Raw genomic sequence first — 13,817 nt, 5'->3', positions numbered from 1 at the left:
TTTCTGGATTAAATGCCCGATTTTTTTTACATGTGAAAGTCAGACAGTTTTATATCAATTTTTGCATACAGTCATTAAATAAATAATAAACGCTCTTCTACCATAACATAGTTTTAGAAGTAGACTGGGTTACTAAATAATAATATAATCGCTTAAAACTTTCTACTAATAGAATTAATTGGGTGTTGCATGTCCAGCAACTAGATTGATTTGTTGGTTTTAACAATATCATGTACTTATTAAGTGAATTAAATAAATAAATAAATACCAACCAATACTACTAAAAGTAATAAAAATATAAAATGAGACATACTCAGAATCAAGAGCACAAAGAAAATAACAGAGCAAACATTAAAAATAATTGATAAAATAAAAAAGAATAGTTAGTAAGTGTGAAAATATAAGAATAAGTCAACAAAGACTAAGAAGAAAGCATAAAGGAAGACCAAGGGGACAATTGAATGATCAGATAGACAGATATATAATGAAATAAAAAAAAATGGGGAGTATGAAAGTACTTGTCGCTAAAATAAGAGCATGGGAAAATGTATGGAAGAGAACATTGTTCCCAATCAGATGCTTGAAAAGCCATTAGATTAAACCAAGAAAAAGCTTAATATATGGGCATTCGATAAACAATGTTAAATTGATTATTCTACATGACTTAAATGAATAAGAATAGATATTACAAAAATAAGGAATAAATGAATATTAATAATAATCAATCTTCATAAGTGAAGACTACTCTCCTCTCATATTTTCCCTTCAGTTTTAAGTTTTCATTACACAAATGGTCTCAAATGAAAAAAAAACATCCCATTCAGGCGAATAAATGTGCTTTTGTCCAACGGCTGCTGGACTGCTGCTATTGGCATCCTCCACGGAGAAATCCGTGGTTCTTAGAGACACGGAAATTTTTATAGAAACGGATCTGAATGAAGCCTTTTCCGTGTCTTTAAATGATCTTACCATATGATCTAATTTGAATCTTAAAAACACGGACATTTTAAAACTAAACTAACCTAACCTAATCATCCATATCCAATTTCCACAGATATTAGTCGCTCGTGTAACGTTGTGCACTATCCGGAAGCTTAGAATAAGAGTCAGAGAATAAATTACGAGATATACATTGCACTATCATCAATTCATTATTACTAAGGTTATTCTCACAATAAAATTATTTATTAATAAATTTTTTGTATAATTCGTTCTAAAGGAATGAATGAATGGATATTTGTCCGTGGATGGTATTTATCCGTGGACAGTATTCATCCGTGAGTTAAAGCTTCATTCACGGCTGAAATTAGAAACACGGATAAAGCTTCATTAGGCTCATTTCTTTAAAAATGTCCGTGTCTCTATGTTTAAAATTAAGAGTCACGGATTTTTCCGTGGAGGGTGGCAATAGACACTTCGTTTGTCTAAATGCGAAATTTATTTCTTAATTAGAACCACTATCCTTTATCTATGATTAGAACAGTGACAGTGTTTGAAAATATCTAATTTTTTTCCACTCGTGTCCGTTATTTTTCATATAGTGGATAATAGGTAAGGAAATAATAATACGCTGAAATAATTTACCATTTAATTTCTTTTAAACGATTCACATAAAATATTGATAACAAAATTCTTCTGGGAACTACTGACTTATTTCCAAAAAAGATATCAAATTCATGCACAAAGTCTGGAAATAATACTAAATAATTAGGAATCTACTACTGTTTTCTAACTTGTAACACTTGGCACATGAATTCTCTATCACTCTTCACAAGCAGGCAGTAAGTATAAGTAGGACAAAATTGATCATTAATATCTATAAACAAAAGAAACTTTTAGATATATTTGAAAAAAATATGTATCTGAATTTACAAAAAAATTAGTGATTGAATATTTACTGTAAATCGTGGCGACCAAATTTGTCCATAACTTGTAATACCTCAAAGGAAACTATGCTTTTGACACACAGAGTAATTTATATTGTTTTTTAAACAAGTTAATTAATGCTGTTGTCCGTAATGTGTAGATAAATTTTCAAATAAATAGTTACCTAAATATATCAAGTTATACTTTGGAATCTGAAAATCAAAACTTTATTACTACAATATGGAAACTTCTGTGTGTTTATGAGGAACTTGAAAATTCTCCCCTTGTATTCGATATTTGCAACCAAACTTCTCTTTTCCATCATCTGGAGAAAAATCCAGATTCCGGTATTTAAGGCACCAAGTCACACAGTTCCTTTGGAACTATAAATACTGTTTTTCTTACTGTGTTCACTTGTTTTAGTGTTCAAACCTTCTACTGAAATATAAGATGTACATTTAATTGAAAAAACACTACCGATACATGATATCAATTCGTTTATAATCTGCAAACAAAGCTTGCTTTTGTCAAATATGTGAAAAAAGTAAAACTCATATTTTTCCCTGCTTCAGAACAACTGCTTTTTTGGGACCATAGTTGGACATTTGAGTGTGAAAAGAATTTGACAATTTAGAAGAGATTTAATAAATTATGCATTCACTCTGTTTATATATTTGAGATATTTCTATAAAGAATAAAAAATTAATTGAGAACAATAATTAAAACATTCAGGGACAACGAGGGAAGGTTCTAATAGATCCACATGAAAAATTCAAGAGATTCAATACTTTCAAGGAGTATTTAAATGAACAAGATTAACCAGAACAGGAAAAAGATATAGAAGACGAATAGAAAATGAGAATTTTGTGGAGGAACCAAATTATAAAGCAATCTTAGAACAGATGGAAAATTTTAAAAACCATATGATTGCAGGAGAAATTATCAAATACGATGGGGAAGATATACAGCAAAGATTATGCAGAATAATACAGAAAATTTGAAATAAAGAACAAATGCCTGAGAGATGGAATAATATATCCATTATTCAAGAAGGGAGATAACAGTAGATATGAAAATTATAGAGGGATATCACTTCTTGATGTGGTGTCCAAAGTTTTGACTAAAGCCGTGAGAAACAGTCTCAACAAGTACCAAGAAAGGATAGTCGAAGAATACTGAGACCATTAAGAGGAGCTGTGAGCAAAAACATATTATGTTTATGGATTTTAAGCAGGCTAATGACACAGTAGACAGAAATGAAATGTATAAGTTAGACAAGATGACATTAATAACTCATACAGTAGAGTAACAACTTATGGAATTGTATCAGACAAATTTAGGGTTGAAAAGGGATTAAAACAAGGAGATCCAATATCGACAGTGGCTTTTAATCTGTTGAGATAGTAAGATACTCATTTATTACCACAAACGGCAAATAATTGCATATTCAGACGATTTAGCTTTAATAACCAGAACAAAACAAAAAATGGAAATAGCATTCTGTAAACTAGAAGAGGCTGCGAAAATTATGGATTAAAATAAATAAGAGGAGAAGCAAAGGAAGTGAACCTATGGGGTCATTAAGTAAAATTATAAAATCAAAGGACTTATCTGGAGCAGCCAAAATTAAAATATACCGAACATACGATAAGTTACATACGGAAGTGAAACGTGGTTTTTAACAAAGAAGAAGACACAAAATGGGATAGGAAGGTGTGGGGGAAAAATGAAAAACAAGTGAAGGACTATGGAGAAAAAGAACTGACGAATAACTGAAAGATTTGCATAAATACCCCACAATAACAGTACATAATTGCAACCAGTGGAGAATAATTGTGATCTCAGTTGAAGACCGATGAGAAAAGAGAAATAAGTCATGGGTCTTAAAGATCTGTAGTACTGTAAATTCTATGGAATATGAATAACTAAGATCATGAGAAAGATAGAAAAAGCAAAAGGAAACCAAAAAAAAAAACAAAAGGGAACCGGGATGGTATAGAAAATTGTTCAAATTATCACAAGCTAACATCATCTTTGAAAGACTGTGTATATTCTACAAGTTTGAAGAAATAAAAAAATTATAATGTGATGTGATAAGGCTCTAATATATAAGTACAACATTTAGTCCTAAAATTAATACGTATTAGCAATCAGTTGTTAAAATTTACATTTAAAGATTACGAGAGACGTTCTACAAATTTATGGTTATTTGATAATAATATAGTATGTAAATTCCAGGCTCTAAAAATAGAAATTGGACATTGAAAGTTCTCTTACTAATACTACAGTAAACAGCTTTAACGAAAATAAATATCAAGCATATCTGAAGTGAGGGATACGAAATAGAATAAGTTTGAATGTATTTAATATTTTATATTCCATCCCCAAAAGGGAGTATAGAAGAGGACTGCATACTAGTCAGCAGTCTACTCGAAATAATGTGTATCAGAAGCTTTAATTATGTCAAAAAATTTGTAGATTAGATACACATTCAATTTACTATAACGAGTGTCGATATCATTCGGTAATATTCATTAATGCAATCAAGAAAATTCATATGAACAGAGTAAACTTTTCTTTCTGCATATTTTATTGATGCAATCGAGAAAAAAATTCATACGAACAAAAGATCAAAATAAAATTTCACCGTTTATGAAGCATAAAACAGAATAAAAGTTATAATCTATTCTATGAATATTAGTAATATACTTTAAAAGAATAGATTTTTTAAAATAGTTTGTAAATATTTGTAATAACAATGCTGTATTCTCAGATAATTTATTTTCTTATAAAGTCTCAAAATTTGCTAAAAATTTATTAGAATAGAATACAATTTGTTACAACAATATATATGAATCACAAACCATCAGGTATCTACGTGAAATTCGTATTGCTTGTCATCATTATTATTTTTATAAAAATAAAACATTTTAGCTTTGTAGTGATTCACATAAGCTCAATTCTACAGTTTTAGTCTATAGTAGGCAGCAGCGGTTATGGAAAAATATTGTGTTTATTAACCAATTTTTATTAAAAGAGAAGAAATGAACACTGACCAAAAAACACTATAATTTGAGCATAAATTATTATCTAAACAATCACAATAGTATAAATAAATGACGTCTCACTATAAAAAAAGATGAATTGAAATGAAAAGATTCAATGATGTTGAAAAGTTTTAATAAAAACAAATCATTAAAGAAATAACTACATAAAAATGTTTACTTCTCAAAATCACAGTTGACACTGCAGTCTAAATTTAGCACAGCATTTCTAGAGTCCTTATTTATAGATTATTTAATATACTAATCTTTGATATAACACCCCACAAAATCCGTTTTGTCAATAAATTTTCGCTTCAAGTGTTGGAAGACATTTCCTCAAAGCTGTCAGAATGTACAGATTTTATAGGTGTTTTTAAACAGGGAGTCAATACTTGATATAATTTCTATCGGTTTCGCTTGTAACTTAAGTATATATAAATAATTTTTGATAAGGATCTGATGAATAAATGGAAAAATACTTTTTTTCTTTTTGTTGGTACACATCAATTGACCATAAAAGAACTTGAATTAGATTTTGGTTAATTGATATGCACCCAATTTTATGTTAATACTGATATAATGATTCACTGTGCAGATAGATCTAATTTACAAAATAATCCGAGAGAAAATTGAAATAAATACGAAAATAAATATACTGTCATTCTAAATAATAGTGGAGAATGTTTAATAGTGAATAAACAAATTAATTATAACAATTAAATTTTCCAAGAATTTCAAAATTTCTCTCAGATTATCGAAGCACACTGTATCTACGTCTCTACTTAAAATTAAATGAATTAATAGGAATAAGATTTCTCTCCTAAGTATATAAAAAGATGTACTATTTGGTTTTCCTCTATAGACAGCCATTGGTTAGTAAATAATGGGATGTTGAAGTTTATATTCTTATGGCCAATGGTTTCAGTAAGGGGTTATGCCATAAACAAGAAAGTCATTTATGCAATTTCATTCAGTAAAACTAAATTACATACGTTTCTTTATAAATTAGTAATATATTTATTCCAAAGTCTATTAATTTTTCTACACATATTTGTCTTAGACTCTTAGCCTTTCAATGAAAATAAATTGTTAGTTGTAAGGGCAATTCTCAGTAATATCTATCAACTTTATGATGGTTTATTAATATGTTTAGAAATTTTTTTGCATATGTATGTATCTAATGTTTAAGATTTATATGCTAAGCTAATCAAAATTTTAACATGATATAGATCGGAAACATTATATTTATATATTTTTGGAAGAAATATAATTTATTTAAGTAAAAACTTAGAATAATTGGTAAAAAGATTTCTTTTACGACAGTTCCCCTAGTTACTCCGACTGTCCCCCAAAGTTCCTTCTAATTGTATTAGCAAGATCTTACAGTTGAAAGTGTCTAAGCTTCAGCTGATCTATTGTCTGATAAGGAACAACCGGGTTCCAGCCGGTATGGAAAACCAACTTATTTTTCTAAGAGACTCCCTGCGAAGCCGACTGTAGAAACACTGAAAAATAAATCTCTCAACCTTGTATGATTTCCTCTACGCTGACATAGGTTCCTGTTACAAAACCTAATAGTCCAAACAAGATTAAAAACATGTTTTTCCATAACCGCCATCTCCAGCGACCCAAACCGGGGTCTTCATAAAATGTGACCAATTCTATTATACTAGGGAATATAAGTCCCAACATTGACAGACATACAGCACCTACTAGAGATATGAAAGCTCCAAGATTTGGTATCAAAATTGCAAGAACAACCGTTAAAGTTACTAAAGAAAATCGAATACTGTATTCTGCCAATGCTTTTCTTTGAAAGTTATTCTTTACCGCCTTCCAGATAATTTCCATTGGTACGTAGAACTGCAGAGCATAAGTGAAGAAAATGGCTACGGCAATCATCAATTTCACAGACTGGGCAAGTCTGTAAAAAATAAATAATTTATTAAAAACAGTAGGTAATTCCTAACAAAATTGTGAAGCTGGTAATACCGGGTGTTCGCCGGGAAGGTAAACTACTATGACTGTTAATAATTTTTAATTGAATTTCTCTGTCAGCTTCACAAATGTGAGCCCTTTTGAGCACATTTTTCATTACATTCTCACATATTTCACGCAGTATTACAATAATTTCATCACTTATATTTTGTTTGAGTTGTTCCGGTGTTTCTGGTTTGTTTGCATAAGCCTTGCTTTTCAGATATCCCCACAAAAAGAAATCCAGAACAGTCAACATCACCATTTCTTAAAATGACTTGTTGTGTAAAGAGGTCTCGTAGTAATTCCATTGTAATCCTAGCTGTATGCGATAACACATGTTAATCAAGTCCAAAGCATGAAGTCGTGGTGTTAAAAAGTTTTCAATCATATAACGATATCGCTCCCCATTGACAGTTACCGTTACGCCGTTTTCAGTTTCAAAGAAGTAAAGTACAATGATTCCTCCTGACCAAATTGCACACCAGACTGTTACTTTTAATGGATGCAAAGGTGACTGATGAATAATTTGAGGATTTTCCATTGCCCATAACCGACTATTCTGTTTATTCACATATCCATTCAAATGAAAATGTGCTTCGTCACTCATTATGATTTTTTCACGAAAATCGAGGTTGTCATGGGCGAGCTGTAACATCCTAATGGCACATATGTACGGCGGCGTAAACGGTCTTTTGGAAGAAGCTCTTGTATCAACTGAATCTTAAATGGAAACAAATGCAAATCCTTGTGCAAAATTGTGGCCAAAGTTGACCAAGCTTCTGAGCATGGCGTCGCATTGAGGTTGATGGATTGTTTTGAACACTTTCTTGAGCAGCATTAATGTTTTCAGCCGATATTGCAGTACGTTGTGGTCCTTGGTTGGGTCTATCAGCTACAGTCCCTCTTTCTTCGAAAGCATTCCCTATACTGCGTCTTGTTGGCACGTTGTTTCTCCCAAAAATTTCACGTAACTTTCTCATTCTCATAGTAATCGATGATCGACTTTGATAAAATATTTTAACGATTAAAACACATTGGTTAACCGAATATTTTTCCATAATAAATTTGCCACGTCTGCACTTCACGACTGCCAAATATGAACTGTCAACACTAATGTTTACCAAAATGGGGACAAAACAAAGTATAGTATACCTTCCCGGCGGACACCCGGTATAATATTGTCTTAAAAATACTTACGGTTCATTGGGGAGATTCAAACTGATGCTTCCTATTTTGACATCATCACCGTATTTCAAATAGCCAAAGAATCCAACTGAAGAATAAAGGAGAACAGCGAAAAACATTCCAATGTTGAGTACACCAGGGCATCCGATAAAGTGTGTTGGATTTTTCATATTGTTTTCCAAAGGCATGATTACGCCAATACCTTCCAAAGCAAAAATTGCAGTACCAAAGAATGAAGGCAGAGTAGTTATACTACCAAAATGAGGTCTTGAATTAAGAGATGGAAGGTCGTCGAATATGTAATAGAAGGTGATACCGATGCCAACTGCTACAAAGATATTAGCAATCATAGATAACGGCGAGAGATATTTTAGGTTACGAATCATAATCATCAATATCAATAATGGTAAGAGAGCCAGCATGTAAAATCTTACGTCGTAATGGTATGTCTCTTCAACGTATGCGTCAACGACTTGTTTCAAGTTCTTAGATACAAACAGTACATACACGCAGCAGCAGCCTAATAAATCTACAACTAAGAAAAAGTTTATCATGGCTTTAGCAAACTTAGCCCATGGGTGGAAAGCTTTTGGACCAGATAGAAAAGCGGCCTCGGCAACTTCGTCAAAGCTGAGAGATGATACTTTTTGACGGTGGTATATTACATGCGCACATTTTACTAAAATGTGAACACAATATGTGCAAACAATACCGATAAATAAGATGCATATCAAGCCGAAAAACAGGCCGGCATGAGAAAATGCTAGTGGCATAGCTAATATACCACTCCCGAGAGCTCCTTTGAGCAGATGGATGAGTGTATCCAGATCCCTGGAAAACAAAAAACAGTAATTAATTGAGTTAAACATAAAATGATTGACATTAATATTTTTTAATAAAGTACAAATAAATGTCTTGTTCATAATAGTAATGATCAAATAAAGTAATTGTTAAAAATCTCATTGGAAATTATGATAAATAGAGATAAATTACCTAAGACGGTTTTTAAATAATCCAAAACTGTTATTTTTTAATAGTTCCTATTATTCTTACCGAGATATAATTTGAAAAATGTTATAAATGAATAATTACTACTTACGATGTAGGATGCGCCACATTCCGATGCTGGAAAGGGTCATAATCTCCAACTTCTGGATCAGCCCTCCTATTATCTACCAAAGGTACAGTGGATCCATTTGCAGACTGTGTAGGAACTTGATTTTGCTCACACTTAAAACTGTAAATAATCTAAATTAGATACCAAACCGTACTTGACAAAATGTTAATAGATTCTTTTCGTGTGAAAATGTTAGAGATGTGTTAGTGAAAAAATAGAATGTTTTGAATTAACATGGATTTTGGTAGAGGATGTATACGGCAGATTGGAGTATTTATAGATTTTTCAATGCATTCAACTTGAGCAACTGTCGGTGTACAGGAATGCAATAATCTTGGGCTATTTTTAAAGTTCTTAGAATATATCTAAGTTTATTAGGTAGTCCGGAGAATAAATTTGCTATCAATATCATATATACCGACTGCTACTTAGACTTTAAAATACATTAATAATAGAGGATAATTTTTATGAGTTTTAAATAATATTAGAATATTTTTTGCTTAATATCTCAAATTGTCAATAAATACAATAATTAACGTATGTCTAGGTGACCTATTTTTAAAAATAGGTATACTGATCAAAACATGATATCCGTTATTTGTACAGAATATTACGTTTTCTAACAGACGTATCAAGAGTATGGAATTAATTAGAATCGTTTTTCCAACAAAGAAAAATGAATAACATTATGGATACGAGGACGGTCCCAGAAGTACATGGCCCATAAAAATTTTGGAAAAAAATATATTTATTTTTCAACTTAATCTTCTTTTAAATCCATACACTTTTCCCAGCGATGTGCAATAACTTCGATACTCTTTTTATAATAAGAATCGTCAAGCTACTCAAAATAGAGTTCAACTGCCGACATCACCTCTCCATTGTCGGAAAATCTTTGACCTCCGAGCCATTATTTCAAGTCTGGGAACAGAAAATAATCCAAGGGAGCTAAATCTGGAAAATATGGTGCATAAGTTAGCAATTCAAAATCAATAATTTTAGCCATTGCAATAACGGATGTGTAATGAAACAACAATCTCTTCTTAGCCAAATACGGCCATTTTGCTTGATTTCTTCGCTCAAACGTTCGTATAATATTAACGGTTGATAGTTTTTCCGTTTTTGAGGTAGTCAATGAAAATTATCTCACGTGCATCCCAAAAAATCGCCGCCATGATCTTGCCTGTAGATAGAACGGGCTTTGCCTTCTTTAGAGCCGGTTCTCGCCACGTTTCATCGGCACCCATCTTGTGCACAGATTTCTCATGTCGAAATTTTCAGTTAAAATGCGAGTTACCACACTTTTTGAAATGCCTACTGTGTCTGCAGTCGACAATTATCCAGTAGCTTTTTGTGGATTTTTTGGAGTCGTCACTTCAATATTTTACTGTTGATAACGAAGGAGCAGTCTCACCCAGAATAGAATCTAGTTCAGCTTTTGTATTGTTTGGGCTACGACTTTCAAATACAAATATTGTACGATGAGCAATTTTTTCCATGTTTACAAATTCAAAGAAAACGTTCACTACTGATGGCTGCCAAACAAATACTAAACAACGAAACGTCTTCAAACTTGAAACATGCTTTATAGATTGTATACTTTCTAATACAGTGATATTTTTCAAGCAACTACCGCCATCTCTAAGTAGGTCAGGTACTTCTAGAATCATCCTCGTACAAGCAGAACTACAAGATAGTAGTTATTCTATTCATGAGAGCCATGATATTGAGGGGTAAAAATATTTATCACCTTATTAGACTTCTCAATAAATATTCAAATCAGTTTGTTTAATAAATACTGTTTTTTCATTGATAAACCAGAAAAAGCAATTCCTGTTGAAATCTGCAATTTGGATATTAAGTTTGTGATTTTTCACTCATCACTGAATTACAATTTGGATCACAATCAACCACGGAACCACCCCACATTTACAAGCTTGTGAAATGGTAGACCCAAAAAAATACGAAATGCAGATAAGCTTTCTTGTTTGCATCAAGGATAGTATTATATACGTTTAAGGATTATAAAATAAAAATTAACAAAGTATTTTTTTATTTAACCTGATTGGGAAAGTTTGTAAAAACCTATATCTTCGACAATCTTCTAATTTATATTATCAGTGCTCATAATATACATATTTCGAAACGCCTGAAGTCCATTATTTAAATTTAAAGTCAATCAATTCAAATATCGGTTGTGAGGTATATTATTATAGAACAGAATCAATGAAGAGTGAATTTTACAGTGAAGACAGAAACTATTTATATATAAATAATATCAAGTAAGGTGTGCAAAGACTATGTATTGAATGTAATGGAGACAAATTTTAACACAAAATATTTATTAAGAGACATGGTTTCGATTTATTGAGCCCGTAAATATAATCAACCATAAATTGGTACTATAACATTTTTTAAACATTTGGTTTGGTGTTTGGAGTCAACAAATCGTCTGCGATATGTAGGTTTATCTATGGAAAAAATATATTTCGGGTCGTAAAGTTTAAATAAGTAAGGTGATTTCAATCATTTTACTTTTAATTTATATGGCATAATGTTATTGCATTTCTAGTGCACATGCACATAGATTTTGTCGATTATCTCCTCATATTCTTCAAGTACAGTCAAAACAGTAAAATAATACCTCTAGAATGAGTTCCGTATAGGTAAAAGAAAAATTGTGATTATTAACACATATTTTTTATTAAAAAGTTCATAGATATTGTTCATTCAATCTTATTCAAGCAAGTCGAATTTGTTTTCTAATTCATTTGGAATATATATTGATTGCCACCTATCATTTTTGAAACACAAATTACCGGTTAAAAATTTAAGAGAATTTGTTACTTGTATTTAAAGCTATTGGTAAAGAAAAAGCCAGACATTCCTAGTTTTAATAAATAAATTTGCGGTTCAATGATAAGAATCAATTTAGAAATAGTTTTAAGTACGAACTAAGGATGGCGCTTTTTTCTAAAAAAGAACGATTTTTAAATCAATTCGAGTCGCAACCTAATGAATCGATTCATAAAAAAATCGAGGTTTAAAAGATCAATCTCCAAAAAACGTTTTACGTCTTTACAATTTAAATGTAAATCCATTTTATGAAAAACAAGAAAAATATAACGATAAACAATCTCTGCCATCTGTTATCAATAAAATCTGTGATTTTATAGTTCAGGGAATTCGAGAAATCAACCGGGATTCGAGTGATTTCGTTTATCACTTGCGTTGTTGCCGGCAATTGAAAGAAGGCTATTGAGTGAACTTTGTAATGGATAGAGTTTTTTGTTCTTGAATTTTGAATAATTAACCCTTTAACCGACAACATCGTAATATTACGACTACATTCAGCTGATTGTTAATAATGGTTTTTACCAAAAGAGAAAAAATTTGATTGTCGATTTTCAAGGTTGAAATATCGATTCACTGAACCGATTTAGTACAACATATCGATTTATTTGGTTTGAGGAATCGACTTTTCGAGCTAAAATTATTTCAATTATAATTCCTCTATTTACTTCGTTTATAAATACTCCAAAAAGTGTATTATAGGAATGAAACATCAAAGGAATGCTAATGATGTTGGTATGTGTATAGGTGGAATGGAATGTAATGAAAAAATAAATAAAAATAATACTTTCAGCTGAACTGAAGGTAGAAACAAAATTTTTCAAAGTGTCTATCATTCTCTATTCTGAACAAAAAAGTACATTTTGGCGGACCTGGAAAATTCATCGCATTCAACCCACTATCTTCAATTTATCTGTCTCCTAACACGATATAAGTTATTAAGAACATCTCGACCAACTTAATTGTAGTCATATAACTCAAGTTCCCGCTGTAATGAATTATATTTTTTCGGTAAAAATCAAAATATCATCTCCCAACCCTCCCAATGGTTAGGCTTTATGAAATATTACTCTTCTTTTTATATACCCCAAAATACAGATTTTGTAACCTTGTCAGAATGTTCTTGAGCTGACTAGCTTGAGCTAGGATCATCAGCTGCTATTCCATCTAGTAAAAGATGTGGCATGTAATGTTTAATGAAATTTTCTTACATTATTACACATTAATGTAAAAGTGTCTTTTCGCGCCGAAACAGTTTCAAAAAGGGCTAGGTGAGTTAGGTCTCTAAAAAAATAAGTGCAGCTTAAAGCATCAGATATTCTGTTTTGGTTTCAAATATTTTTCTTCACTTGAATGATAATGTTTCATTAACAAATGACACTTTTTAACATAATTAAAAAAATACAAGAAATTCTACTAGCAGCCGATGTAATATTCAAAATTTTTATATACAAAATGATTGTTTGAATCTTACTATATATTTTTTGTTGGTTATGTTCCCAATTTTACCGAGTTTCCTTGGCAACAGTTGATATTCCACTATAGATATAGGTCGACCTGAGTCAAAAGATATTTTCTTGAACTGAAAATATCCGTGTTTCGAAACTGGAGAGCTTTGTTTGCATTTGTTCCATACACTAAGAACATCAACCATTTTCAAGGTTACTAACAGGATTCTCCTTTTTCATACTTTTTGAAATGCCTAATGTGCATGCTGACAATCATCCAGTACCGCTTTGTTGATTTTCTTCATCATTTCTGGAGTCGTAACC

General features: G+C 31.2%; 1 protein-coding gene across 6 annotated transcripts in view; it reads right to left on the bottom strand.

The window, feature by feature from the left end:
• Window positions 1–1,574: 1,574 nt before the first annotated feature.
• LOC130441022 (proton-coupled amino acid transporter-like protein pathetic) overlaps window positions 1,575–13,817 on the bottom strand; it is a 126,236-nt gene continuing 113,993 nt past the window's right edge. For all 6 annotated transcript variants that reach the window (XM_056774479.1, XM_056774474.1, XM_056774475.1 and 3 more), the window contains exons 3-5: window positions 9,175–9,312; window positions 8,088–8,906; window positions 1,575–6,834 (exon numbers count right to left, since the gene is read on the bottom strand). In XM_056774479.1, the coding sequence (XP_056630457.1) occupies window positions 6,432–6,834; window positions 8,088–8,906; window positions 9,175–9,312 (1,360 nt within the window). In that variant the 3' untranslated portion in view covers window positions 1,575–6,431. The remainder of the gene's footprint in view (window positions 6,835–8,087; window positions 8,907–9,174; window positions 9,313–13,817) is intronic.

Source organism: Diorhabda sublineata, chromosome 3 (genome assembly GCF_026230105.1).
Source record: "Diorhabda sublineata isolate icDioSubl1.1 chromosome 3, icDioSubl1.1, whole genome shotgun sequence".
NCBI classification, from domain to species: domain Eukaryota; kingdom Metazoa; phylum Arthropoda; class Insecta; order Coleoptera; family Chrysomelidae; genus Diorhabda; species Diorhabda sublineata.
The sequence above is the reverse complement of the archived record's forward strand: the minus strand, read 5'-3'. Positions and strand labels throughout refer to the sequence as shown.